Here is a 27,175-nt window from a genome sequence, read left to right as displayed (position 1 = left end):
CTGCCTTTCCTGGTCACTCCTGCAGCATTTATACATTTTAGAAACTCAGCACCTTCATATATACCAGCAGAGATACTTTCAAAGCTTTTTGAGCACTTCACGTGTTCCTGCCGCAAAAAATGAGGTGATGAAGCAGTTCTAATGAATCCATTTAATCCACTGATTGAAGTTAGCCATAAGGAGATGAAAGTCATTGTGTAACAAAGTTTATTACATATGTCCAAACATATGTACAACACATTTCTCATGAAGAGTGGTTTTTGTCACAAATATAAATTATTTAGACTTTCTTTAAAGAACATATGATACAGGAACTGTAGCTTGCTTGATGTGGAAGAAAACATGGGCTGGCTGCTCACTGTAGCAAGTCGGTTAAGTACCCAAAAGACAAATGATTTCTTTATATTATTGTTTAAATACTTCTCAAATCAGCAACTCTTGGAAAGCAGGCAAATTACCAGAATAGGTCCCTTCACCAGTTTGCACACAATTACAATTTTGTACTTAAAAATGTGACCGCATCCTGCCTGTGTGAACCCTCCATACTGTCTGTGAGCTGATATACAGTTTGATAATACAGACATAAATAAGGCACAAACGGAGAAGCAAAGAAAAAGGGGGAAAAAAAAAAAAAAAGGGGGCCAAAGCAGGGCCAGATTTGGCACAGGAAGAGTGACTAAAGATCATAAACAAGGAAATTTCAACAGCAACTTCCTGATTACACCTCAACAACAAAAATATAGCCAAAAGACTGACTACAAGAAAAAAAAAGTTTCTATCACTTAGTTTTTGTTTGCCCCCCCCGCCCCCCCAGACATAACTTGAGTATTTAACCATCATAATACTGATAATCTGGGATTGTTCCAAGTTGTAGTGTTATGAACTTTCGTACAAGTTGCTGCAATAAATACTGATTCCAAAGCTTTCAATTCATCGGGCCTACTAAGAGGAAAGTGGTTAAAGTCAACAGAGCAGGAGGATTGCAATGATTTATACAGCTACACAATAATGATTATTTTTTACACATGAGAAGTGTTAAAATCCATTGCTGCGCTTGTAGAAGAAACAACCTGGCTTGTTTCATCATTTACGTGTCCACAGATCTCATTTTAACCCACATGGCGAAACTCCATGATTCGGTTCAGGTACATGTTCAAGACAAACGTTTTGAACGTGCAGGTGATGACACGGTACACATTCTATCTTATGGAAATCTTCTGATGACATCATTTGCACTTAAAGCTAAACGCAAAAATAAAGTTCATGTCATAGTTCCTTTGGGAATCATCCCATACATTTACCATTCAAAAAGGCCAAAACCATCAGGCACTTTTAGGATGGAGATCAGGCTTTAGTTCATGTATCCTAAATTTTCTTTATATAATAGTCCATGGGACTAAGCATCCATGAGCGCTCCACTCAGTCTTACCATGATTAACTGATGAGTTCATTTAAATAAAGTTGCATGTTTTGTTTTGTTTTTTTTTCCATCTTTAAGACAGAAAACAAGCTTCTTCCTTCAGGGCACAAATTCGGAGCCACAGTCACCGAGGGAAAGAGCAAAAAGAGTTTGGTTTTGCTGGTAAAGAGGGGACATGTTGATTCCCTTTTCAACTGTGAGCTTATGTTTGGCCAGTCCAGACTTGTCCATCAGCAGCAGCATGTGGCTTTGACCCTGGACTAAACACTTAGATGGGTTTTTCAGCCTGCTCTGGGCAGAATTATGTTTTCCTGTTGTTCCAGTTCGGATCTCCCATGGCATTCAGCTCTCCGGGCCTATCCAGTGGAGAGCGGGAGTCCTGGGGAGACTTCTGAGCCTGCGGGGAGCGAGGGTCCAAAAGTGGAGGTGGTTTTTCAGGGTGGAAGGACCTGCTATAATGATCTGGCCCAGGTGGACCTGTTGGTCTGTGGTCTGGCATCCTCCTGAAATCCTGAAGAGGACCGTCTCTTCCCTGGTGGTAGTTGGGACGGAAGTCATCAGGACGTCTTCTTTTGGGGTCTAGATGCCTGAAATATAATTTAACGATTATTAAACTAAGGAAACAAGGTTTTTCTTGGATTTTTAGATTTAAACTACCAAAAACACATCCGCAGCGCTTTACAGACCACAGCTCCTGTTGAATGCTGAGTATTCTACTGACACCAAACTGAGGGAGGTTATGTCACGTTTATGCTAAGGGGTTTAATGTATTATGCACATATGATGCTTCCTCTTGGCAGCACAGTGTCTCAGTGGTTAGCACCACTACCTCACAGCAAGAGGGTCTGGGTTTGATCCTAATGGTGGTCCTTCTGTTGGCCTTACACAGGTTTTCTTCAGGAGCTCCGGCTTCACCACTCATCAAAAAGCCTCAATCAGTCCCACAAAAGACATTCTCACTTAATAATAATAATAATAATAATAATAAGCTTACAGAGTGCATCTTTGTAACTCATGTAGCCTAAAGACTGCATGCCACCATATTTGTATAACTCACCTGTCATAGTAGGGTCGGTGACCCCTGTGGTCCCGGTCGTTGCTGTACTGCTCATATGGCCTTTTTCGAGGTGAGGTGTTGTTGCGGTAACCGCCTGAGCTGCGATAGGGGTCTCCATGCGGCCGTCGATCACCATAGTGGTCCTTATAGCGATGAGGGTCATAGGGATGATGACGATCTCCCTGCCATGATGCGTTGCTGTTACCTGGATAGCTGTATTTACGGTCCCTCTGCCAGTCTCCTCGATCTGTAACAAACCTCAGGTAAGCTGATGTTTACTGTCGTTAACTTTGTGCTCCTCGTGACTAATGATCTATTAATTAATTATCAATCCACATGTACCATCGTTGCCAAAGTGCCGCTTGCTAGCGTTGTATGGTTCTCTGTGGTGTCCGTGGAGTCCTGACTGAGTCGAGTGCGATGCAGGTCTGGAGGATGGCTGAGTCCCCGTGGAGTCTCGACTTGAACCAGAGGGCTCTGGCCTGAATGACTTGACTCTTCCCGAAACATCCTCCTTCTTCTTCTGCTCTTTCTGGAAATGTCACAGTATAATTTCAGTGCTGCTTTGATACAGTATAACAGGTCAGGTTTATTGCCACACTTTTCCTCACCTCTTCCTCGTGCGATCGCTTCTTCTGTGCCATTTTGTAAAGCTTGTGAAGCTTCCTTGCACCAAACTCCGTGAACTTGGACACAAAAATCCAGAGGTTTCTGCCAGTTAAAAAAAAAAAAAAAAAAAAAAAAAAAAAGCAAAAATAAATGATTAGCTTAGTTAAAGAGATGACCCTCATGCTCAATTACACAAAGAAAAAGCATTCTTCTCACCTTCGCCATATTTTGACATGTTCAGGATCGCTGTAAGCTTTAAGGCACTCTGTGATTCGGTCTCCAATCTTCAGTAGGCATGTGCGTGTGTGCTGAAGCTGCTCCTGGTCGGTTAGACCCTCATCTGGTTTGTCCAGCTGCTTCAGGGCCTTTTTCACAGGCCTCATACGTTCCTTACACTGAACACACAAACAGCTCAGAGTCATGCAACGCTTTGCTTTTGCATATTCAAAAACGAAAAAAAAAAAAAAAAAAAAAAAAAAAAAAAAAAAAAAAAAAAAAAAGAAATTAGTGCACAAGAACTAACGAAGAAGCTCACAATACTGAAAGTCTCCTGGTCAAGTTCATCATCCTCCTTTTCTTCAATGGGAATAGGTTCAGATCCAGCTGTAATATGAACTGGACCTTGAGTCTTCTTCCCTTTGGCTCCTTTAGCCTGAAAGACCAAACATCAAAACATCCTTCAGGTGCATGTTACTGCAACCAATCATCCTCAATTTAGCTTGTGGAAATTTGAGGAAAGAACACAAAGGTCATCAGCTCCTCTCTGAAATATACCTTTTCCTTTCTGGGTTTGGCGCCCTTCTTTTCTTTGTCCCCGTCTTTTTCCTTTTTAGGAGTTCCCTGTTTTTCTTTGTTCTCTTTGTTGTCCTTTTTCTTCTGTCTCTTCTTCACGTTGGACTTTTCTGTTCCATCCTCCTGCTTAAAAACACAGATATAATAGCAGGTGAAGGACTGTAAACGTACTATTATTCTGGATATGGAAAAAAATAAAGCTGGATTAAACTTCATTGTTCAGGTGTTGACAGTACTTTCCTATTAGCCATTTAACATTTAACACAGTCTGTATTTGAAAGGCTTTGAACAAATGTGTTTGATATCACTGTAGCCATTTTTTTTTTCCTGCCATGACATGAACTGCATTCACACATACACAGGTATTTTGGTAAACGTAGTGTTTTCTATGCGTTTTGACCTTTTGTCTACATGTAAACTACATTTTGGATCACTGAAAATGGAGCTTTTGAAAAACTCCTGCCAGGGTGAAGCCTTTCAAAACACTCAGTTTTTGCATTTCCTCAGTTAGGGTTGCATGTTCATGTGGAAGGAGATTTTTTTCAAAACAAACTCAGAAAAATCTCCATTTAACAAAAAATACCTGTGTATATAGCCTAGAACCCTGCACAAAAGAACATAATTCAGTGTGGCTTATGCTTTGGTCTTATGGCTGACCTTGACCTCGCCCTCTTCTGACAGGTTGTCTGACAGGCGGGGGGAGGAGATGTCGTTGCCCTGCTCATCTTTAAGAATCTTGTCCTTCTTCACCCGAGGCTTCCTTTTCTTCACTTTGACCTTGGAGGAAGAGAACAGTGAGTGGTGTAGAGGTACTGCGGGTCCCTTTGTGCACATGCAAATCCAAATTAATGAGATACTCAATGATTAATAGTGCCATACCTCCTCTCCTGTTTTAGCCTGATCGGCATTCTCTTGTTCCTTTTTAAGCAACTTCAGAAGATACTCTGCTCTCGCTTGCAGCTGCTTAGCCTGAGGTTTCTTGTTTGGGTCATCTTGAAGAATCTGTGAAGACATATTTTAATGTTAGACTCTTTAATTAATCTGTAAATGTTGTGTATCCATAATGAGTGCAGTGAATATGAAGAGAGAAATAAAACTGTATTTGCTCTCACTCGCCAGAACTTAAAAACAGCATTTTTCAAAGCTTTTACGCTTATAATAAACAATTAATTTTGCATTGTGTGCTTTTGTCACATTTTTGCTGTCTTCTACACTGAAGCACTATTTTTCAACTCAGCATTAAAAGTAAGTGTGTGACGCGTGCCTTATCAGCGAGTTTAAGGTCCGGATCGGTCTTGATCAGATCCCAGTTGCCAAAGCCGTGCTCGTAGATGCCAAGCAAGAGCTGAATGTCATCCTGCAGATCCCATTCTATATCAAAGTGAGCCACTTTCACCCTGCACGTCAGCTTTAACCTGCAAGAATCAAAGCGTTGCCAGATTTAATCCACAAAAGTCACTTTTTTCTGAACATTGTATCTTGAACATGATGTGTTCCTTCTTATTTCTATAGTCACAGCTTACTTATTTCTCTCAGCAGGGTTGGAGGGCACCACTTTGTGCAGTGGCTCGAACTCTTCCTCGTGCTGGATGATGGACTTAGCATTGACCTGCACTCCTGAGATCTTGATATTAATTCCTCTTCGCTTCCCAGGACCTTTAGCTATAATAATAATAATAATAATAATAATAATAATAATAATAACAACAACGTATCATTTTTGGGGACTCAAAAAGCATTTTTTTTTTAAAATATTACCTAAATGACTACAAACTACATACCTTCAACTGGGTTCTCTTTAAGGTGTTCCTCGTGCTCCTGCACTGCAGTCGCACAGCTAGAATGAATCAGTTCACCGAGCCTCTTCAGGTCTGCTATGGATTTGTCCACCAGCTCAGAGTCTCGGGCGATGGCTTCCAACCTGGACAAAAATAAATCAGAAGTTTTCAAAACTGCTTAAAATGTTTGGAGCCAAAATATTTTAACTTCTGTCCACAACATCTATGACAATAATGATTACCTTTCAAGCGGGCATCCAAACTTCTTGTATGCCTTAATGAACCTGTTGATAAGTTTACGAATATATTTTTACTGTGCTTCTAAAAGGATGCTTACAAGCACAACTGAATCTCACCTTAATAACAAAAAAAAAAACCAACAAAAAAAAGCAACACAAAGGGAAAGTTTACCTGCGGATCTCCGCATCAGTGAAACCCTCCACATTGTTTTTGCGTGCTCTGGGTCTTCCTCGCTTCTTTGGCTTCTTGTCATCATCGCTTTCATCAGTTTCACTTTCAGAGCCTGAGGAACGCTGCTTCAGCTTGGAGCCCACATCACTGTCACTGTCATTGGCCTGAGCCTGAAAGTCATAGGAGCCATACTTTGAACAGATGCTGGTTATTGTTTTGTTTTTTTCGTTAGCAGCATGTGTAACAGTATGTATCTCAGTTATGAGGTCGGTCATGGTTTCATACACTTTACAGAAAAGCAGGAAAAAAAAACAAACAAACAAAAGAAATGCATAAAATAACACGGCTAAGAAAATGGTGGCCTAAAGCAAATGCAGCATGTATACTGTCAAGTATAAAATCAAATAAGAAAAACCCAAACAAGTGAAAACTTCAGCTGCTCCTTTTTAAGGGTCACCACAGCAGATCAACCTGCATCTCACACCATCCCTAGCATCCTCCTCTGTCTCACCAACCCTCTGTTTGTCCTTCACTACATCCACGAACCTTCTCTGTGATCTTCCTCTTTTCCTCCTGCCTGGCAGCTCCATCTTCAATATCCTTTGTCCAGTAAATTCACTATCCCTCCTCTGCACATGTCCAAACCATCTCAGCTTTGGCTTTCTGACTTTGTCTCCAAACCGTTCAACCTGAGCTGTCCCTCTGACTCATTTCTTAATCTTGTCCATTCTGGTTACTCCTAATGAAAATCTCAACATGTTCTGCCGTGCCACCTCCAGCTCTGCCTCCAGTCTTTTGTTTGTTTGTTTTTTAAATCAGTGTCATTGTCTCCAAACTATACATCATGGCAGGTCTCACTGTCTGCTGGTTTGGATGGCTGATCCCAGGTATTTAAAACGCATCCATCTTCACTACTTCTACCCCTTGAATTTTCAGTTCCACTTGCCTCCCTCTCATGCACACAAGTGAAGCCTAATATAACTCATTTAAAATCAATTCCAGCTTTGGGACTGCAAAGAGTAGACCTTTTTCCTTTTGGGTGATGCTAGATTGGATTGGCTGGAGATACACAGTTGGAGGAGTACTTTGCCATGATTGGAGGCTGGAAGTTGAACATCCACCTCGCATCAACACCAAGTATACGGGAATCTTGAACAAGTTTCCGCTTAACTTTTACTGACGAGGAACTTTGTATGCTCCCTGTTCGGTGCCCCTAACGGTGGCTGGGTGAATGAGGAGAGGGTTCCTCCCTTTGGCCAGGCAGGAAGACGGATTAAATTGGCTAGAGGGAGTTAACAGTTGCAGAGTCTTGAAAGCTTTTAAGGCTTATCAAACTGGTATATTATAGCTGATGGATAACAAGAGGTACTCTGCCAAAACTGCACTGTTTCTGTGATAACATACTTTTTATTTGTTTGGGTAAAGGATGAGTATATATGTGCAATATAAAACAGAATATCAGTGCTACTTTCACAAATAACCTTTCTTACCCGCTTATTAGAGCTTCTGCTTCGAGGCAGCATGAAGATGTCCTCCATCTCCCGCTGCTTCTCCTCCTCCTCAATTTTGCGACGTTGCTCCTCAGGAATGATCTCCTCCCATTCTGGAATGGGCTTCTCCTCAAACTCTGGAGTGCTCTCTTCCATACTGGAGAAATTGGCCACCTGCATCAACATTCGGAGAGGAGAGGAGAGAATAAGAAAAGAAAAGAAAAAACATTTTGATCAGTATCTTACATGAAAGGAAAAAAAAAAAAAAAAATCCAGTAACAGCTTGCAGATACCTTAAACTGCGACAGGAGTTCATCTGTAGCATTTGAGCCTTGATCACTTTCTCTTGTTTCGGCCAACCTTAAAATCTCATCGATATCCATCTCCTACAGAAACAAAGAACTTCTATTTTAATTTCCAAATATGTGAAAACCATTTTAAGTACGCACAAGCTTATTGGCTCATTTTGATACCTGCGGTTCAGACTCCTCTCCTTCTGCCTCTTTGAAAAGATCCTCCGCACCAAACTTGAGAATAGCGGTCAGTTCTTCTTTATTGAACGGGTTTGAACTGTTAAAACAAATCAAAAGTGTTAATAACATGGAGAGCAACCACATCTAAAAAAACAAAAAACATTAAATTAAGTCTCACTTTGTGTTTCCTGAGCTGCTGTCCAGAACAGTTCGACCAGTGGTGTCCATTCTCTGAATGACAAGATGGTCCAAAACCATCTTCTTCTTCGCCCTCTCAATGATGTCCTCCTCCACTGTTCCTTTCGTGACAAGTCGATATATATTTACCTATGAGGGAAAAGCGCGGATACATTTATATACAACAATCTCACTCGTTACAAAGCATACCTACGATTACAGACTTGAACCTGAGCATTAGGTTACCTGTTTCTTTTGACCAATCCTGTGAGCTCTCGCCTGCGCCTGCAGGTCGTTTTGAGGGTTCCAGTCAGAATCAAAGATAACTACAGTGTCCGCTGAGGCCAAGTTAATACCTAAGCCTCCAGCTCTGGTGGACAAAAGGAAGCAGAAGTCCTAGAAAACAAATGAAACACAGAAAAAAACAATTATTTGAAAAGTAGGAAATTGGGGAGACGGATTTCACAATTAATTATGCTGTTATCCAGGACTTATTGCATCATTTATCAGCTACATTTCACTGCAAGTCTATTTTAAATAAAAAATTTTTTTGGCATATTTGCCCTATTCAACATGCACAGTAAAGACTTAGTTAGGAAACATGAGGATATGCAGGAAAAGGCCCAGCTGGCCAGGGTTGACTTGAGGACTCTCCTATTTAGGGCATTACAGCCCATGTGTCATGTGCCCCCAAACATTCGGTCATCGTGTATTTTTATTTTTTTTTTAAACATACAAATAATTAAATAGTTGCTGGAAATGTATTTGATAAAATTGTCATTATAATAATATACAATATTAGAATAAAAACTGAAATGATTTTATTTACTGCAGCTTGAGCCAATATTTTGGACCATATCAAATATTCAGAATTGCTCCCTCCTTTAGTATCCATATAAAAGCCATTAGCATACATACCTCTGAACCTTCTGCATTAAAGTGGTCAAGTGCTTGCTTTCGGATTTCTCCCTTTATGGAGCCGTCCAACCGCTGAAGAGGAGAGAGGCAAAGACAGACATTTACCCTTTGAAAATTTCCCGCTAGAATCTCCGCATTACTTGTCTTTACATGCCATACATTGCACTGAGTCTATATGTTTAGACTGATCACAACAGTCTAAGACTGAGGCTGTCAGCAAAAACAACCCGAGTCAAGTGACTTGCAGAAGTCCGACTGGTCTTCAGTAGAAAATAACTTGTTGATATAAATAAACACATGAACTCTAAGGCCAGGCGAAGTATGCATGCAACAACACTGACATCTGATCCCAAGTCTAATCTGCCCAGTGCAGCCATCCCCAAAGGCTGTTTCGCTGTAAACACCAATAAAAGCAACAGTCAGAGCCCGAGGCTACCCTCTACTCACTGATGCTCCCACTGATGGCAGTATGTTTATCATTAACAGGGGCAAGGTGACAGCCCCGACTATATGCTGAGGTTATGGCCAACAATTCTTCAGAAAATCTTCAAAAAATATATAGATTCACGGTTTTGATCTGTAACAACTTATTAGGGAGAAACTGTATCCTGCAGAGGTACATCACTGCCCTCCTAATTCTGGAGAAATCACAAAACTGGACACCACAGCCTCAGCCTGAAAAAGTACACTGACTCAATCCTTAGTGAAATCTGAAATTAGTGTACATTTATTCAAATTTTACCTGAAATGGATATCGTTTCTTAGACAGATATTCAGCCAGAATGTCCAACATCCTGACCATCTGGGAGAAGATTAGGACCCTGTTGCCTCTTTCTCTGAGCCTGGTCAGCAGCTTGTCCAGGAGTACCAGCTTCCCACTGCCCCTCACTAGAGCCTAAAAGACACAAGAAGCTGTATTAGACAGCAGTTAGCGAGAACAGTCATGTTTTCCTTCTGTGTTAGGCTACAGCTGGTTTCTTTTGCAGAGCAGAGTTATCCTGGGGTGATGCTCGGAGCTGAAGAGGGTTCACACACAGACATACCTGCAGGTGTTCCTGTTGTGTTTCAGCGTCTCCGTCCTCGGGCTGTTTAATGAGGAAACTATGGTTGCAGCACTTTTTAAGCTCCATTACAATGTTCAGGAAGCCGGCGGAACTGCCTCGGGTGCCTTTGGCAAGAGCTTTGTAATTCCGCGTTAAAATCCACCTGGAAATATTCAGGAACAAATTAAGTCAATAAAGCGGAGAAACGCAGCCGCTGTGAATGTTATTTATAAGAAAGACAGAACCAATAAATGTTACAGAAGGCAGAAATATCATCATACTTGTAAAATTGCTTCTGTTGAGCAGACATTTCTACACGGAGGATTTGTTCCACCTTGGCTGGGAGAGATTTTTCCACATCTTTTTTGACGCGCCGAAGCAGAAAAGGCTCAAGGACTTTGTGAAGACTCTGATAACCATTTTCCCTTCCCTTTCCATGTTCATCCTCAAAATCCTCCCAGGAGTCAAACCTACAGTGCACAGCAGATATAACAAGTGTCACACGTATCACACGGGATGCTATTTTCCCTGCTTTTGTTCAGTAAAATGATAAACGTCTAAATCGGACGTACTTGTCAGGCATGAGGAAGTGCAAGAGTGACCACAGCTCTTTGAGTGAGTTCTGTAGTGGAGTGCCGGTAATGAGAAGCCTATGATTAGACCTGAACTCCATTAATGTTTTGTAGAGCAGGGAGTCATCATTCTTCAGCCTGTGAGCTTCATCCACGCCCAGGAATGCCCAGTTGATGTTCCCAAGCACCCCCTAGAGTAAAATGTTAAAAACACAGTGAGTGACCCCCTCTGTTCATGCATACAAACACAGTGCAATAAAAATATAAACACATTCCTAAAAGAAGCCCACCTTGTCTTTAAGTAGAATCTCATAAGTGGTTAGGAGTGCGCTGAAACGGATTCTTTTAGTTTGATGGTTCACCCACTCGTAATCACGGATCTGCACAACACAGGAGCAACAGTTCAAATTTATACAACCATTTCTAGAGTCAGCAGAAGGACAGAAGTATTCAAATTCAACTTACTATTTTCCTGCTCATGACATCACCAAGGTAGACCACCACATTCATGTCTGGGGCCCAGATGTCAAACTCCCGCTGCCAGGAGGTGAGCGTGGACAAAGGCACCACCAGTAAAAAGGGCCCATAGAGCTGATGTTGGTGAAACAGGTAAGACAGGAAGGAGATTGTCTGGATGGTCTTTCCCAGTCCCATCTCATCAGCAAGGATAACGCTATTGCACCTGAGGACAAACAAATAGTTAAAATGACATTTTGCTGGGTTGGGATGGTACTTTGGTTAGACAAAAACAAAACACCACTTATTATATTTCTTTACCTGCACCAGGAGTGAGCCAGCCAGTTCAACCCATCCAGCTGATAATCTCTCAGTTCAAGGTTCTCGTCACCAATGTAGGACGGCTGTTTCTTCAGGGCAACAAATCTCGGCCTTTGTTTTAATACCTAAAATGACAGAAGCACACTTCTTCTGTTATGGAGAAAAATATGTTTGCATAAAAACAAAAGTGAAGACAGACCACAGACACTGAAACACAATGCATCAAACGACACACAAAAGGAAAGGAAAACTGCTGCAAAATGCCTTTAGCTTTCGGCTTCCTAACAGCTACACGTTAGCGTTCTTCTGTAATTACTTAAGGCTCTTGCCAACTTATTGCTCCTCATAGCATTCAGTATGAGCCGTATCCTACTGTAAAAGCTGCCAATACAAGCAACACGATACATTAGAAGCTACTTTCGATATGTGAATTTAATTTTCAGCAAAACAGAAAATGGGATGTCTGACTTGTTAGTGACAAAATGCTTCTCATGAGTGTGAGGTTCCTACAGTTTCCTCATTCTTTCCGCTGATTCCTCACAACTTTTTCTGTCAGGCAGGTTATAAAAACTTTGCTCAGGGCGATTTACCACTCTGTAGTTCACCTAAGCTCACTGCTGCTTTTAGGCATTTTTCAGTTTGACAAGGGGGCGCTTAAAAATCGATGGAAACCCTTGAACTGTTGGGACTACCTTGAACTATGTGGGTTGGACTTAACTGTGCTTGCTCTCCATATGGGCTCTTTCTGATTTGACTCTTACCTTGCAGTCTTTAGAGGGAACTGTTTTGCTGGAGTTTCGGTTCATGAAGCTGTCTATACAGTGCTGAAACTTCTTTCTAACCAAAGCTCCATCTTCCCAGCTGCACTCTGAGTAAGGCAGACCCATCCACTTGCACAGGAACTCTGGTTCATTGGAGGATGGGGTCTTATGACTATGAGCTGTTTATGAAGTGACAAAATATTAGAAAGACGATTGCGACAAGAAGTACAGCACAGGTTTCAACAGAGGTAGTGATTTTTTTTTTTTTTTTTTTTGGTAAACCATCAACTTACAGGGGAAGTCAGAGGATCCTGGTGTCTTTCCTGTTTTTGTTGCTGTTAATAAAAATAATTTTAGGTCAACTTATGCGCAAACTGTATTTTTTGCAAAAGCAGGTATATACTGATGTCTTACCGATGACACGCTCCACAATCTGAAACTGCTTGTTCAAGTCAGCGGTGAGCTCCTGTTGGCAGTTATGAAATTCAACATCCTCGGGGGACGCCTTCCTCAACCTGCAAAGATGGCCAGAATTGATGGTGAAAATAGAGGGGTGGTGCGCACCCTTGAAAGATTCAGTGTAAATGCGAGGACAAAGATTTTTCACCATGAGTTCAGTTCATCATTTTTCTTCTTAAAGTTGTCGAGTTTCTTCAGCCCCTTGACTTTTTGCTGTGTCAGAGAGTCCATGCTCTCCCACGTGTTGTGGATGTAGGACCAGCCCTTCCACTTAATCAGGTACTGAGTCTCCCCTTCATCCTTCTCGGGGTCAAAGCCTTCACACGGGTCCCCATTTTCTTCGACGGCATACACAGTAGTGCAAGCTCCAGTGACTAGAAGAGACAAAGCTGACCTTTCAGACTGCACTGAAAGCATTTGAGTGAATGTAGTTTTCAAAAATAATGAGACAAGTAAAAAAAATTGTATCACCTCCTTTTTTGCTGATCCTGGTGTCCATAACTTTCTCAATGGTCTCGCTGTCATCATCCTGCTGCTCCTCACCTGCTTCCCCGGTCATTTCGATCAGGTCATCAGAGTCCGTTTCAAAGTCGTGTTGGTCCTCTTTATAGCTACAACGCAGCAGAAAGACGTGATGAAGATGAAGCGGTGCACACGATGTTAAAATGTTACTGGACTTTAATCCGGTTGTGGTGAGAAGTCTGCCTTGCTGATAAGACTTAAAATGATCTTATCTTTGGGTTCTGCATTTCACCTTTTGACTTTTGTGGCACCCCTTCTTCGAGTCTGTCTCTTTGGAGTGTCTTCTTCATCATCATCGTCGTCGTCGTCGTCATCGTCATCTTCTTCTGCTGACGACTCCTGTTTCCGGGACTTCCTAGATTTTTGAGATAGCTGCTTTTTGGCTGTTGATGATTTGCCCTGAGGCCTGTAAAACACAGAGTTTAAACACACACACACACACACACACACACACACACACACACACACACACACTTACTTAGACACGATAAGCCAAAATTCCTGGATCATTCATTTCTTTCCCAGTTTTTTTTCTTTGGTTTCAGGTTGTTTCATTGATGACTGCCTGAAGCAGCCAAAGGCATTTTACACAAAGCAATGCTGTTGCCAATTTTAGCAAAACAAACAAGAAGTTATATTTGCATATTTCACGGTTGCATCAGGATGCGCCGTTCAAATTTTTACTCAAAGCAAAGAAAAGTCAAAACGATCAACTGCTCACACAACATGAAATGATTTGGAGATGACCAGTGGGTAGCTGTCTGATGGCCAGGCTTCGCTTCACTCTTACCTTCTAGCAGGAAGTCGTCTGGATCTAACTTTTTTCTCTTCCTGCTCACTGTCTGTACTGTCGGAAGCCTCCTCCTCCGCCTCCTCTTCATCATTTGAGTCATCATCTTTCCAGATATTTCTTACAACAAAGAAATGCCACAAGTTCACCCTCAAGGCCCATGCCATTTTACCGATTTTAATTTCAAAAATACTGGCCATAGGGTGTTCATCACAACCCAATTTTTAAAATCAGGGTTAAGCCACCAATCTCGCCAATCAAATTTGATTTTAATGTAGAACAGCACCTGGCTGGCTGAAACTAACTGAGCCTATTCTGACACAAACAGATACCCATTTAAAATAAGCATTAAATGATAAGATTCACAATATGAACACAGGCTGGCAGCAGAATGACACAAGCTGACATGAACTCTAAAAACATGGATCGAGTTCAACGCAAGTGTCATGAATTCAAAAATATTTTAAATAATATTGTGCTGTACTGACAAATTATAAATAAATGAAATAATGATGACATTATAATGTTCAAAATGTATTCACAATCTGTATACTTACTCCTTTTTCTTAGCCCGTGATGTTTTCCTTTTTGGGCTTTCGCTCTCAGAGTCACTGCTGCCCTGTGAGTACAGCCAGCGGAGAGACATTATAAAAAGAGCAGCACTCCAAAACATCCACTAGATGGCACACACAGCTTATTAATAGGAACTGATGTCACTGCAGATAACTGCATACCAGTGCTGCTCATTCACATCTGCTTACCCCCGCTCCAATGTTTAAGCGAGCTGGCTCCTGTCTGCTGCGATTCGACCGCCGGACACCGTACACATCCGGATGTTCTTCCCACATCTATTTAAAATAAGTAAATAAATCAGATGCTATGAAGGAAGCCATGTGTTTTCTGTATCTTTACCCAAGTTTAACATGCCACCTTTCTACTCTGCTGCAAGCTAGTCGTACGGGGCTGCCACTAACGGCGATTTTTGCCTCAGCTCATTTTGTAATTACTGCAAACCATCCACATTTCTCAGCAGCCACTGTGAGATGTCAAAATGCATTGCTCTGTCAGACAGGCTGAGGTAGAAAACTATTCAGTTTACAATTTCCTGAAAAAGAGAAAAGCAGAAAATCTTTGCTTGCAAGCTAAATGCAAACAGGGATTTTTCTGGCAATCAAGAGTTCTACTGATTGTCCATTATTATGATACCCTTCTATGGCTTTTAATACAGCTTATTTGTAGAACTGAAGGATTTAATGCTTGCTTTTGTTTTCCTTAAGCAGTCTGTTCCCGGCTCCACCTATAATTCAAATCACTTTTGCAGCTGAGTGTCTTTATCACCTTTGTGGGACAGTAACGTGAGCACATAGCATAATCAAGATGACCCAGGACACAGCAAGAGCCTGACACAGACAGAAGGACACTCTGGATAAAGAAAAGCTTTTACTGCACAGGACTGAAGTCCACGTTTCCTGCATGACACACCTTCATGATCAGATTAAGAGACCCGTCACACCAAAAGTTATTTCTGTCACTACTGTGAGAGGGCAGGAAGTATAATCTAATTAAATACAGAAAGTCTGCGGTGACCTTTACCTTCTTCACATCTGCCAGGCGCTCCTTCTTTCTAACTGGCTTGTCTTTGACCTCTGCTGCGGTTTGCTGTGATTTGGACTCTGCAGACTCGCTCTCTGACTCTGAGTGACTCTCTGACTCTGAGGAGCTGTTTGACTCGGAGTTGTGTGATCTCCTCCTTTCACTGCCATGCTCGCTCTCTGACTGACTTCCCGACTCCGATGCAGAGCGGTTGGATTCCTCTGAAGCCGAATTGCTACAGGAGAAAGAATATGTTCATTTGACTGACCAGTCAATGATGGGCTATTGCTCAAATAGCTATGGGCAACATCATGGCAAACACAGGAGTTGTCGTTGGCAGCAATTTAAAAATGTCCTAAATTTCAGTGCACACCCCCACACTAGGGCACAGAGAAACTGCAAAAGCTGGATGGCATCAGTAATTCGTGACTTGGCCAGGAGGAAGCAGAAGCCTCATTACATCATGCTCCATGTTCCTTACTCAGCTAACAGTCTTATAATAACCCCTTTCTCTCTAAGGCTGACAAATCCTCTTACAGGCATTTTAAACAGGCCTGCGGTGAACAGACCTGCTTTCACAACTGAAATACATTAAAACTGGGTCAAACTCATAATCAGCACCAGTCTTTTCCTCTCCATCATCCTCTAAATACTTATAGCATAATGCAAAGCAAAACTATACATTAAAAAAATAAATAAAATCAGAAAATACACTATAATAAGTATAATTTCCTATGTGGAAAATTTTAAACAAAATAAAGAATTTACACGAGCACCACACTCAAAGTACTCCCATCTTGAATAGCCCAACTTATACCCTTATTAACCTTTAATGGAAAACCGAGTGAAAGACTGTCAAGGACTCAGTGTTGAGCATTTATTGATCACTCACTCCTAATCCTTTTAGCTTACAACTCTTTAAAACCATATGAAGGGTCACAAGCACACATTGCTTCAGTTTAACAGGTTTTAATAGTAGTGCGAGTGAGCAGCTTAACAATGCTGATTTGTTTTCTATGCTGTTTTTCCATTGAAAGTTTTATAGAGGCCTGAAGAAGTATTTCAGTGTTTAAACAAATCAACATTTCATAAATCAAAGGAAAATAAAGCTATAAAACATAAAATATGATTTTAACCACCTCATCAGGTTTATCTTGATCTCCTTTAGAAGGGTTAATATGTTTTCTGACATTTTCAACGTTAATGCAAATTAATCATCATATGCAAAAATATATAGGTCTTGACTGATAACCCCTGTTTACTAAAACTTCCAGCCGATAAATACCTTGCTTGGTATGGCAAGTTTTTTGAACCTCAAGCATTCACTGCCAAAATGCCCAGATGCTTTTGTTGCTCCTTCAATGACTTTGGAGGCTCACAGTGCTCATGTATTTGATGCTTTCAATTCAAATGATTTGGCTTTGGATGTAAGAACAAAAGGACTTGGCTTAAAGTTTTACTAAACTGGGGTTATTAGTGGATAAACATCTAAATATTTCTCTGCATGCAGTTATTTTTTTGGGCACATGGTGTCCCCAGACACTACACTGCTAGGAATAAATCTCAAGCAATCGCTGCCTTTCATTATGAAGTGCACTTAAAACATAATGTATTATCTCTCATAGATGTTTTAATGAAAATAGGAGTTAGTCACTTCATTTATTAAGCATCATTCTTCAACTTCAAAATAAGAGCAAATTGCTTATAATAACCATCTTCTGCCGTTTATTAAACTATGGGAGTACTAAAGGCAACAGTGTATTAAATTAGTTGAAATTTCACAATTACAACTTAAATGCGGTTAAAATAACCTCACAAACATTGTGCTTCACTGGCCAACTCGGAAGTACATGGCTCCTTCCGCTTTAAGTGAGGTCAGAAGTGGGTGGGTCACCGAAATATTCTCGAATTACTATTGGCTAGCGTGTTGCTAGGTGGCTATCTAGCCTATCACAGCCTTGCGTGCCGTCTCAATAACGTCTGAACTCTTCCTGTTCCTCCTCTGTGTAGTTCTGAGCTGAGTTTTAATACTGGTAAGTGAGCAAGCTGGGCACACAAAGCAAGGGCCATTTTGTTACTCAGGAAAGTATGTAAATGGTGCTTTCATGTAATTTAATTGCATAAAAAGGGCAGACTTTATTTTTCCTGTAGCTCTTTCAGCTGCCCTGAATGCCCACGGTGCTAATCTACCTGTGTAACAAAGTCAGGTCGTCATCACTGCAGAGGACACGTTTCCGTCACAAGTGGAAAACACTAAAATGGCTGCCACAGGATCACACAGGAAAACTACAAGTGTGATGTAACCTGCTGCAGTGTACAGCCAGTGTAATGCTGTGAGGGTGCATGCAAACTGCTGTGCATCTTTTTCTAAAAACAGTCTATTGAGGTCAGGTTGCAGCATTTGCTCTGACAACATGACAGTTTTTCCAACATTGATAAGAAACAGCATTTAGGCAGTAAGTTCAACAAGAGCTGCCTCTTTTTTAAAAAGAAAAAGAAAGAAGAAAGCAGCTAGTCACCCCTGCATTGTCCTGACACCATGCAGATGATTTGATATCTTTATTGATTAACACGTTTCCACTGATTTTTGATGAGAAGATTCAGAATACCTGAGGGCCAGAGACTTGCAAACATGGACAATGTACAATAACAAAAGCAGAAAACGTCACTGTGTTTAAGTATCCAGACTGACCAGAGGCCTTTACAACCAACCTAACAGGAAACAGAAAGTACAGCCAGTAGAAATTAACACTGTTTGGCTTCAACAATCAAAATATACATATTCAAAAAATACATTTATGTCTTTATATTTAAAATAAAATAATTTAAATTTAGTGGATATAATATGGATATAAGGGTAAAGAATGAAATCTAAAAAAAAAACAAAAAAAAAACAAGCAGAAAAGGTTTAAAGTGAAAAGTTTCATTCAGGAAAGTAAAAATAACCGTAAAAGACAAACAGATTAAAATGCTGTTACATAATGTAAGGATGTGAACACTGATAGTACCTCTTTTAACCTTTAGTAGAAATTATAAAAAACAACACAAAATTGTTTACAACCACTGAGTTTTAATGGTTTTAATATGCAGAAATAAATAAGCACAAAAAGGGGAAGATTTTCTTAAACTTTAAAACTTGGCTAAAACTTTAAATAGAGGTTCAAATAAATATAAAACAAAACAAAAAAAGTAGAGACTGATATTAAATGGAAACTGTAGGTCCAAAAACTATCTGGTAAAATGTGTTCCATATAAAACAACTGTAAAATTGGACATATTAGTGTCCATATTAAATCAGTGCATTGTTTCATAAACAAATCAAACCCTAAAACAACAACGTTGATAAAAGTGGTGCAATGCAGTACCAACTCCTAAGACAAGGTCATATAACATTATAGCGATCGGACATTAAACATTTGTGACAAATCATCTGTAGAATAATACAGGAGGAAAGGCTTTCCCTGTGGTCTAACACATCTTGTGGGCAAAGATCCATTAACACAGGCCTGAAACCTCAGTATTGAGTGTAAGAAATGGTAAGGAAAAAAAAAAAATCAGGGTGTGGCTATTAAACAATAGCAAGGTCATTCAAGACACTGGTGCACGTCTTCAAAACCACGTCGCAAATCTAACACAGGCGATCAACCATGCTTGACAACGTAAACAATCAAAGCAGATACGAAACAAAAAGGTAAAAAGTATAGGGCTCATACCTTGATGCATTGCTTTGAGTCGATCCTTCATCCTCTTGTTTTTTACTTTTAGTCTTCATCATTGTTGTATCCTGAAAATCTGATCGGATGATGTTTTGTCCTGGTATTTACTGTCAAAAAGTTAAGAGGAAGCATGAACTATCACACAAGTCCCACAAGATTGCCTTTGCTCAGGTGGCAGCTAAAACCTCGGCGGTGCGACACGAGCAGGGGGGGAAAAGGTATTAAAACGAAAAATTTAAAGATCATTACTTACATCGCTAGTTTAAATAAAGCCAACAAAAAGGCAGGTGCTGTTACAATAAGTTAAATATCTTTGAATGTCTTTAAATATAGTTCACGGATCAATCCGCATGCCGTTAATTCTAACTGCGTCATCAGATGAAGCATTAATAAAATAATATTTAAGCATGAGAAAAACAGTAAATTAAGCGTCACAAAGTGTAAACATGTCAATTCAATGTGGAGAAAGGTGCTAGTCTATAAATGAACTATTAGATTCTCGTTCGCCCTATCACAGTTTAAATATGCATCCGACTCGAATAAAAATAAAACTGTAAAGACAACTTAATTTACAAAAACAGCTTTGTTTAAAAAGAAAAATAAAGCTTGTAGGCCTTTACAGTCTTCCATCTAATGAGAGAGCGACAGAGGAGAGGCAGCAGCAGCAGCACTAAAAATGGAGGCGCGCCATGGCTGCCAGAGACCAGTATGGAAAACAACGACGAGCACTTCGCCGGAGCAGACGGCTCCTACGGCTCGAAAAAAACAGCCCAAAAACCGCACAAATCGCGTAGATTTTCGTTAAAAGGACGAGCGCACGATCGCAGCCTTCAAATTTTCATCAAAAATCGACAAGTTTCGGTCGAAAAACAGGCGAAAGAAACGGTCTAACGAAAGCCCATGGCACCCTTCCCAAGGCTCAGCCGCCATCTAGAGCTCCTTCCCTGCTCTGAAAGCTTTGCCTTTGATTGACGTTATTTCCATTTACCCCACACTCAGGTGATGTTTAAGTCCCTCCCCTTTTATTATGTTTAAAAATGCGTTTATATTAACTTACATACATTTTCAGCCCCAGGACACAAGCCTCAAAGTGAAACCTTTTCTTGCCCTTTCATAAAAGGTAAGAATACTGAGATGCTGTAAAAGTATATTTTGCACCAATTACATCACTTCCTGCACAAGCAGGAAGAAGGACAACCAGTAGCCATTTTAAAGAGCCTTAGGAAACCATTTGGGCTCTGACCAGAAAGCTCTGAAGTGAAATGTATTTTCAGGTGTTTTAGGACTAATTAGGGGGGAAAGGGGGACATTTTAATCACTCATTTCCTCTTTGATCTCATAAATAAATCTGATAAATTTCAACATGAGTGTGAAGCTCAGTTTATATGGCCATACCTTTAAAATTACTGACCCAAAGACGATGAAAAGCAACGTCATACTTTGTATGCATTAACAAATACAAAAACTAACTTCCGAGATTAAATATTTCAACGTTGTCAAAATGTTGCGGCAAATATACTCTGATTTTTCTGCTAATGAAACAAAGCCAGAAAAAATATACGAGGTCACACACTTTATTTAAAACAACATTTGAATATCAAATGTACAAAAGGCTGATTTCCCAAAAACAGCATTAATTTTTCAACGAGTCCACTACACAGCCAGCAAAGGTGTTCCAGAGTCCAAGTTGTGGGTAAAATAAAAATAAAAATCCAAATGTCAAAGTCCAGTCAGAAAAAGGTTTCATCTTGTCAAAATTTGGCTAACCGCCAAATTACTTGCCATCTTCACGTTAAACAACGCGGTCTCCACTTCAGCAATATCCAGTTGAATGGGGTCTTGATAGGATAAAAAAAAGAAGGAAGAATTGTAAGCCCACAGTGTAACGGAAATAAGTAATGATTCACTGTCCAGCAGTTAAAAGTAGGCATCCTAAACTAGACTAAAATTATGCCAGTCAAGCAATGTACGTGGCTAGCTTTAAGCTGCGCTAGCGATCACTGTGCAAGTGTATGTAGTTTTTTGAGATACAAGTGTTCCTATGAATGCAGAATTGACTAAAAAGAACACAAATGTTAAATGAACTGTAATAAAATGGTATAGTAATGTATTGTATTGAATGCAAATTTAAATCCAGTAGGGTTTGTCATCGAGCTTTGTAACAGTTGATAAGTTTACGATGAAAGCTAAGTAAATGTTGTGTTGGACCCAAGATTTAATGATTATGTTTTGTCAAATTTTGTAGTGCTTTGAAAAAATATAATGTGAGATTAATTTAAATTAATCAGCACAATGTAATATGGGCTGAATAAATATTCCAGCAATTTGCAAAAAACAATTCCTCAGCTGACCACCAGGAGTACAATGAAGCTAGATTAGCACTTGAAGTCGCATCAATGCGTTATGTTTAAAACCTAGTCACGCAACAGCTTTGATGTTCAAACAAATTAAGAGAAAAACAACACAACACAACACGGGTCTGTAAGCAAACAATGAAAAATAAGATCAACTGCATGAATTAACAATTACCAGAAGAACCAAATACATGAGCAACAGATGTACAACAATAGCATCCAATAACCTTTAAAGCAGCTATACAAACTATGGTCATTTTCAGCTAACCAATATTCAGCAACAAATAACTGTGCACTTGGTATTCGTCTCATTTTATCAGGTTTTCAGCACAACAAAAATCTATTAAGATTTGGCAAAATGGAGACTATAGGTGCATATGGCTTTCCTAAGTACCAGTAGGAGGCAATACAGGCAACATCCCCCAAAATAGCTTGTATTTTTATCAATAATACATGTAGCCACATTAAACTATCATGTGTAGTAGTATGAAAGTTATGTTTCCAGACTTCCACTTTAATTCACTTTCACAGCTGTTTTTTTTTTTCGTGTGTGTGAGCGTGTGTTTGTTTTTGCTAGCCTCTTAGGACTAAAAGTGAATGTCAGCAATAAACATGGAGTAAACACTACTTAAAGGCAGCCTAGTTGAATTGGATGTTGGTAAATATATTCTCTACGATCTTCAATTTGCTATTCAATAAGCACATGACAAAAATAATCAGGTCAAAAAGAAGAAACTTACAGAGCTGTCTTCTTTTTCTTCAAAATTTGAAAATCTTCTCCCCAGTGTCTCCTGTCTCCGCTATGAAAAAGATAAGAAACAATGAATGACACCCATTTAACATTCACACAGACATTTCCAGGCTTTGCAGACTTCAACAAGCTTTAAGTGCTTTGGACCTTTTAATTCTTTAAGTGTTAATTCCAACTTGTCAAAGATGGCTGACAAACACTGCTTTCACTTTTTTCCAGAATGTGAGGAATGCAGTTCTGAGAAAACAAAACTCTCATTCCAACCTTTACAAAAAAAATGAACCAAAAACTAATGTTCTGTACAAATTCTGCAAAATAATACAAGGCAAAGAAAATCCCCAGAGACTTGTCTTTCATTTTGATATTGAACATGTTCTTTAACATTTAATTTAAGCAGAACTGATCATCAAAACCTACTGAAACCTTCCTTCTTGAGGTTGAATAAGTATTTGTGGTTTAAAATATCACATTCTAAGTAATGAACTGTGAATAACAGAGCTGACAGGATCTTCTCAAGTGTTTTGCAAACTAATCTAATGCAGGTTTTCTCAGGCAACAAAAAAAACAATACTTGTGCTTAACAGTTGGGAAGGTTAACTAAGTCACGGGTTTTTGTTACATGATGGATTTATGTGCTGTAATGTGTAACTCAAGTTGCTGCAAAAATTAGAAATATCACTTTATGAAACTATTAACCCTTTATGAAAATCTGTCAAATTCCCATTATCAAATTAAACAATTTGTGTTGCTAACTGGAAGATGTTTCCTTCATGTTCTGTGTGTGTGTGTGTGTGTGTGTGTGGGGGGGGGGGGGGTATCTAACCTGTGGATCTGTTTAAGGATTTTCAGTTACTTCTTACAATTAGGAGAGATGATAAGAAAAATCACAACTGAAAATGGCAGCAAAAGACTTGAATTTCTGTGCTGTCAGTAACATGCTATTGCTACTTTATTTGTTTTGGTATCTATGGAAAACAATCAGTGATCCATTTTGAGAAAATTTTGAGTTCCTTTTACTTGTTGAAACATTTGTGCAAACATTTTAAAGAAGCTAAATGGTCAAATTCTTGGCTCCACGTACTGCCCACAAGAAGAAGGTAGGTTATGTTTGACTTTAAAGAAAATCCATATTTGTCCATTCCCACAATGCAGGGAGTAATGTTTTTTTTTTTTTAATTTTAAAAGTGACTTTGGATATTCTGGTGCAAAAGTGGTTGCAATCATTTGGTAGCAAATAATATCACAGCTTCCAGTTCCATAAATGCAAACCCATACTACCTGAAATTTTGGGTGTCTGAATATTAAAACTGCTTTTCTAAATAAAGCACTACTGCATGGGCCAATTAGCCTATAGTCTGATTTTGCTTCGAAATCTAATCAAACATTTCAAAATGTAATGTGCACTTGGATGTGGAGTGTTTGCACAGGCTGTCAACTACTGCCAGACGTATAAAAAAAATAAAACTGTTAAATGACGCTTGAGCTCTACATGTTTAACACTCCTGCCCCAGACGGGTTATATGGCGGTTCTTACTGCTTTTAATTTTTAGTACAACTAGAAATGAGATGCAACAAACGTTCTTAGGTAGTAAAGCCGTAAAAGCAGAAAACGATTAATGACGTGCTGAAGTTTGCATAGCCGGTCGCTTTACACTTGGGTCACTAAAACATAAGCTAACGTAGAATTTAAGATTGTACACCAAAATTACTTCTTGCCCGTGTACAATTAGCGTTGGAAAAAAGCTCATCGTTTTAAATATAACCAATATGAGTGTGCTGTAAAGACTGCCAATTGTTTTTAATTACGTGAAACAAGTTTATGAAAAGAATAACTGAAGACTATTTGTAATTCACAGGTTAGCTAGCTCACCGAAAGACCATCATGAACGCATTAGCAATTTAACGTTTCAAAGTCACCTAATATTTAATGTGCCTTAAGCTATGAAAATGTACATGTTGAACTTAAATGTCTGCAGTATATTTTATTCAAAGTTGAGGGAAAATTATTTTAAACTAACTGTGTAATGTCTCTACTCATATTGAGATCACGTCTATACATTTGGAATTTATGTGAGCATCCATGTTAAGATTATACACTAGGGGGCAGACCTGTCTATTTAGAGATGTAAGGACATAGCGGTACTTCGTAGTAATGATTTTGATGCCCAAAGGGGGGGGTCGAAAAAAAATGCACTTTCTGCTGTGCTGTTTATTGGATCAGATTTGTAAGGTTATTATAATAATAAAAAAAAAAAAAAGGGACCGTACAATGTTTTTTTTTTTTAAATTTGACAATTTTTAAGAGTTCAAAGCACAGCCTGCATGCAAGGAATCTCCTAAAGACACTCAATCTGTCTTAAAATTATACTTACGGTGTCCGTTTGCAGCACAGCTCACCCAAATTCTTCGATTCATGTTGGCTAAATGTCAACCCTTTGAAATAAAAAAAATAATTTTTCAGAAAAAAAATGTGACAACAGCATACCCTACTGGCTGCATGCAGGTAGCAGTAAAGACTAAGAAACTGTAAGACTATGCAAAACAGCCTGGTCTGGTCTTAAGTAAAACATACCATTTAGATATGGCGAAACAATCTCCGCTCTTCTTTCACGTAATTTGTGAAACATCGAGATGAATCCCTGCAAAAAAACAAAACATTATTTTGATCATTCCAGTAGTCGCAATTAACAAAATCAGAACTTACATAGCCATAAAGCCCAATCATAAACAAGCTGTTTTGAAATATATTTTTAAAACAATATTTTTGAGAACGCTTAAGAGCTCATTAACATATTACAAAAATCCTAAATAGTAGTTACATATTTAGTCATGCAAATGTTCCATCTTAACATGCTTTGGTGGCTCAAAATACAACTAAATTTCTCTGTAACAACAACATCCATTACAGAAAACCTTAAAGAGGACATTTTGGTATGGCAGGGTGGTACTAATCCATTTGGATTTAACGATATAGTCTAAGTTAGATGCATTATACCATAAAAGACTAAATAACATCTGTTTTTCCTATGTGTTGCATTTGCCCTCATATGTTTAGAAACCAACAACCTTGTCCATGAGACTGAGATATTAAGATGATTTTATTTCCCCATCTAATTTTATTACAGAATTTCCAATTTCCTTAAATTTACATACTTTTGGAGAACCTTTCTAACATAAAATTTTCTTTACATGTCTTGCAGATGTAATGTGACTTGGAAAAGGAAATTTATGTAAATATTTAAATTACTTCTCCCTTCAGTACCTCAAAGGGTTAAAAGCCAACACCCTATTTTGTATTTCGAAGTATATGTAAGCTTTTATAACATACAGAACCTGCATTTCACAATCAGGTTATGTATAGTTTATGTATGGTGTCTAAAATTAAGGGATTTTGGTTAATAGTTGTATTTTGGACATTTTGGCAACTTATCATAATTTCTGCAAAGTATTTATAATTAATAAGGAGTAAGTATATAACAGTTTATTAAATCTTGTTACAAACTACATCTGTATGGTCTGGGTTAATAAAATGTATGAAATCATAGATTTTAAAATATTTTTTTCATCTAAAACTCGATGAAAAGCCTCGAAAACCGAATACAGTGAAAAAACCAAAAATATGCTTAAGGTTGTTGTGTTGATTGTCAATCACTCCCCGATACAACATTTTAAATGCGAAACTTTTGCTTATTTTAGGTGTTTTTGTCGAGCAAATTCAGACAAGGGCATTTGCCCTTTCAAGGACAAAGCAAATTTTAAATGCGTAGGTTGAAATAACTCCAAACAGGTCAAGAACAAATATACTTCTCCAAATCTAAACTAGGCTAACTCAAAAGAGCGCTTGCAAACATGCAAAATCTACCAACTAAAGAACAATTACATGCAATTTACACTCTGCAGACCGTTTTCTCTCTTCTTCGCTGACAGCACACCATAGCCATTTTTACCAACACTGCGCCTAACTGTCGTCCTTTCCACCATATTGCCTTACACGCCTGGCTCGTATTTTTTAGCTATTAATGTATGATTACTCGTAAGTTCTTACCAATTTTCCAGGCCGTGTCTATCCCCCGTCATCTGCCTCGGCCACTGCCGCATTTTTGCGCGATTTTCGCCGTTTTGGTGGGTCTTTGAGCCGCATCGCTGTGCCCTTCCTCCACTCCGTCGTCGACGCCTTGCTCCTCTCTGCTGCGTGTGTCCTCCTCTCTGCCTCCGCCTGAGCTGATATCCTTCAGCGGCTCTGCCCACTTTTTCCTCTCAACGTAAGCCAAGCTCCACTTCCTCTACAGCCCCATCTAGCTAGCGCTAGCATCGTACTTAACATGAAAGAAATGTCCCCCTTTATTTCTTCTTTGACTGAGCTTAGTGCCACATTAAAAGCAACATATTCAAAACATTTTCGTCAATGCAAGAAGTTAGCAGAGTGTAGCTGTACATAATTGTCAGCTAGGATGCTAGCAGAACCCTAATGAGAAAGTACATAGTTTTATACAAATATTACCATTAACAGTGGCACTAAGTGGTCCAAAACTACAGCTAGCTGAAGGCCCTGCTTATTAAGGGTAGAACAAGACATTTAGTCCAGTGTGTGCTTCCAGTTTTCCCTCGTTTTGTAACTAAATACACGAGAAATACAGGTGTGAATTAACCTGTTTTCTAGCTTAATGCTGGTCTTATTGTGCCCTTTCCTTTTTGTGGCTTTGAAAGCCTGT

The 27,175-nt window shown here is 39.3% G+C and overlaps 1 protein-coding gene across 2 annotated transcripts; it reads right to left on the bottom strand.

The window, feature by feature from the left end:
• Positions 1-1,602: 1,602 nt before the first annotated feature.
• Positions 1,603-26,918, bottom strand: chd2 (chromodomain helicase DNA binding protein 2). 2 transcript variants are annotated; one of them, XM_030731955.1, is made up of 42 exons: positions 26,509-26,918; positions 25,036-25,102; positions 24,836-24,896; positions 22,453-22,512; positions 19,356-21,196; positions 15,643-15,877; positions 14,811-14,897; positions 14,607-14,668; positions 14,050-14,169; positions 13,492-13,665; positions 13,209-13,348; positions 12,886-13,111; positions 12,693-12,793; positions 12,572-12,613; positions 12,279-12,457; positions 11,518-11,642; positions 11,206-11,422; positions 11,031-11,120; positions 10,741-10,931; positions 10,450-10,638; positions 10,169-10,331; positions 9,868-10,020; positions 9,126-9,197; positions 8,454-8,603; positions 8,209-8,357; positions 8,031-8,127; positions 7,851-7,943; positions 7,558-7,731; positions 6,068-6,237; positions 5,899-5,940; positions 5,660-5,799; positions 5,402-5,540; positions 5,143-5,293; positions 4,758-4,880; positions 4,536-4,655; positions 3,861-4,001; positions 3,622-3,738; positions 3,303-3,481; positions 3,089-3,188; positions 2,820-3,009; positions 2,478-2,724; positions 1,603-2,007 (listed from the first exon to the last, which is right to left on the bottom strand). In XM_030731955.1, exons 5-42 carry the CDS (start codon positions 19,415-19,417, stop codon positions 1,722-1,724), a joined length of 5,436 nt encoding a protein of 1,811 aa, XP_030587815.1. In that variant the 5' UTR covers positions 19,418-21,196; positions 22,453-22,512; positions 24,836-24,896; positions 25,036-25,102; positions 26,509-26,918; the 3' UTR covers positions 1,603-1,721. The 2 variants fall into 2 exon arrangements, with proteins under 2 accessions (XP_030587815.1, XP_030587816.1); XM_030731956.1 differs by lacking the exon at positions 14,050-14,169.
• Positions 26,919-27,175: the final 257 nt, after the last annotated feature.

Source organism: Archocentrus centrarchus, chromosome 6 (genome assembly GCF_007364275.1).
Source record: "Archocentrus centrarchus isolate MPI-CPG fArcCen1 chromosome 6, fArcCen1, whole genome shotgun sequence".
Lineage (NCBI taxonomy): Eukaryota > Metazoa > Chordata > Actinopteri > Cichliformes > Cichlidae > Archocentrus > Archocentrus centrarchus.
Note: the sequence above shows the minus strand (reverse complement) of the source record. Positions and strands in the feature narration are given on the sequence as shown.

Excerpts from the sequence above, each read along its gene's own strand:
- chd2 (XM_030731955.1), bottom strand. The coding sequence starts at position 19,417 with ATGATGAAGACTAAAAGTAAAAAACAAGAGGATGAAGGATCGACTCAA. Across the intron at positions 7,944-8,030 it reads GAGAGGAGTCTGAACCGCAG|GAGATGGATATCGATGAGAT; the intron begins GTATCAAAATGA and ends TTGTTTCTGTAG. Across the intron at positions 3,482-3,621 it reads ACCAGGAGACTTTCAGTATT|TGTAAGGAACGTATGAGGCC; the intron begins GTGAGCTTCTTC and ends TTGTGTGTTCAG.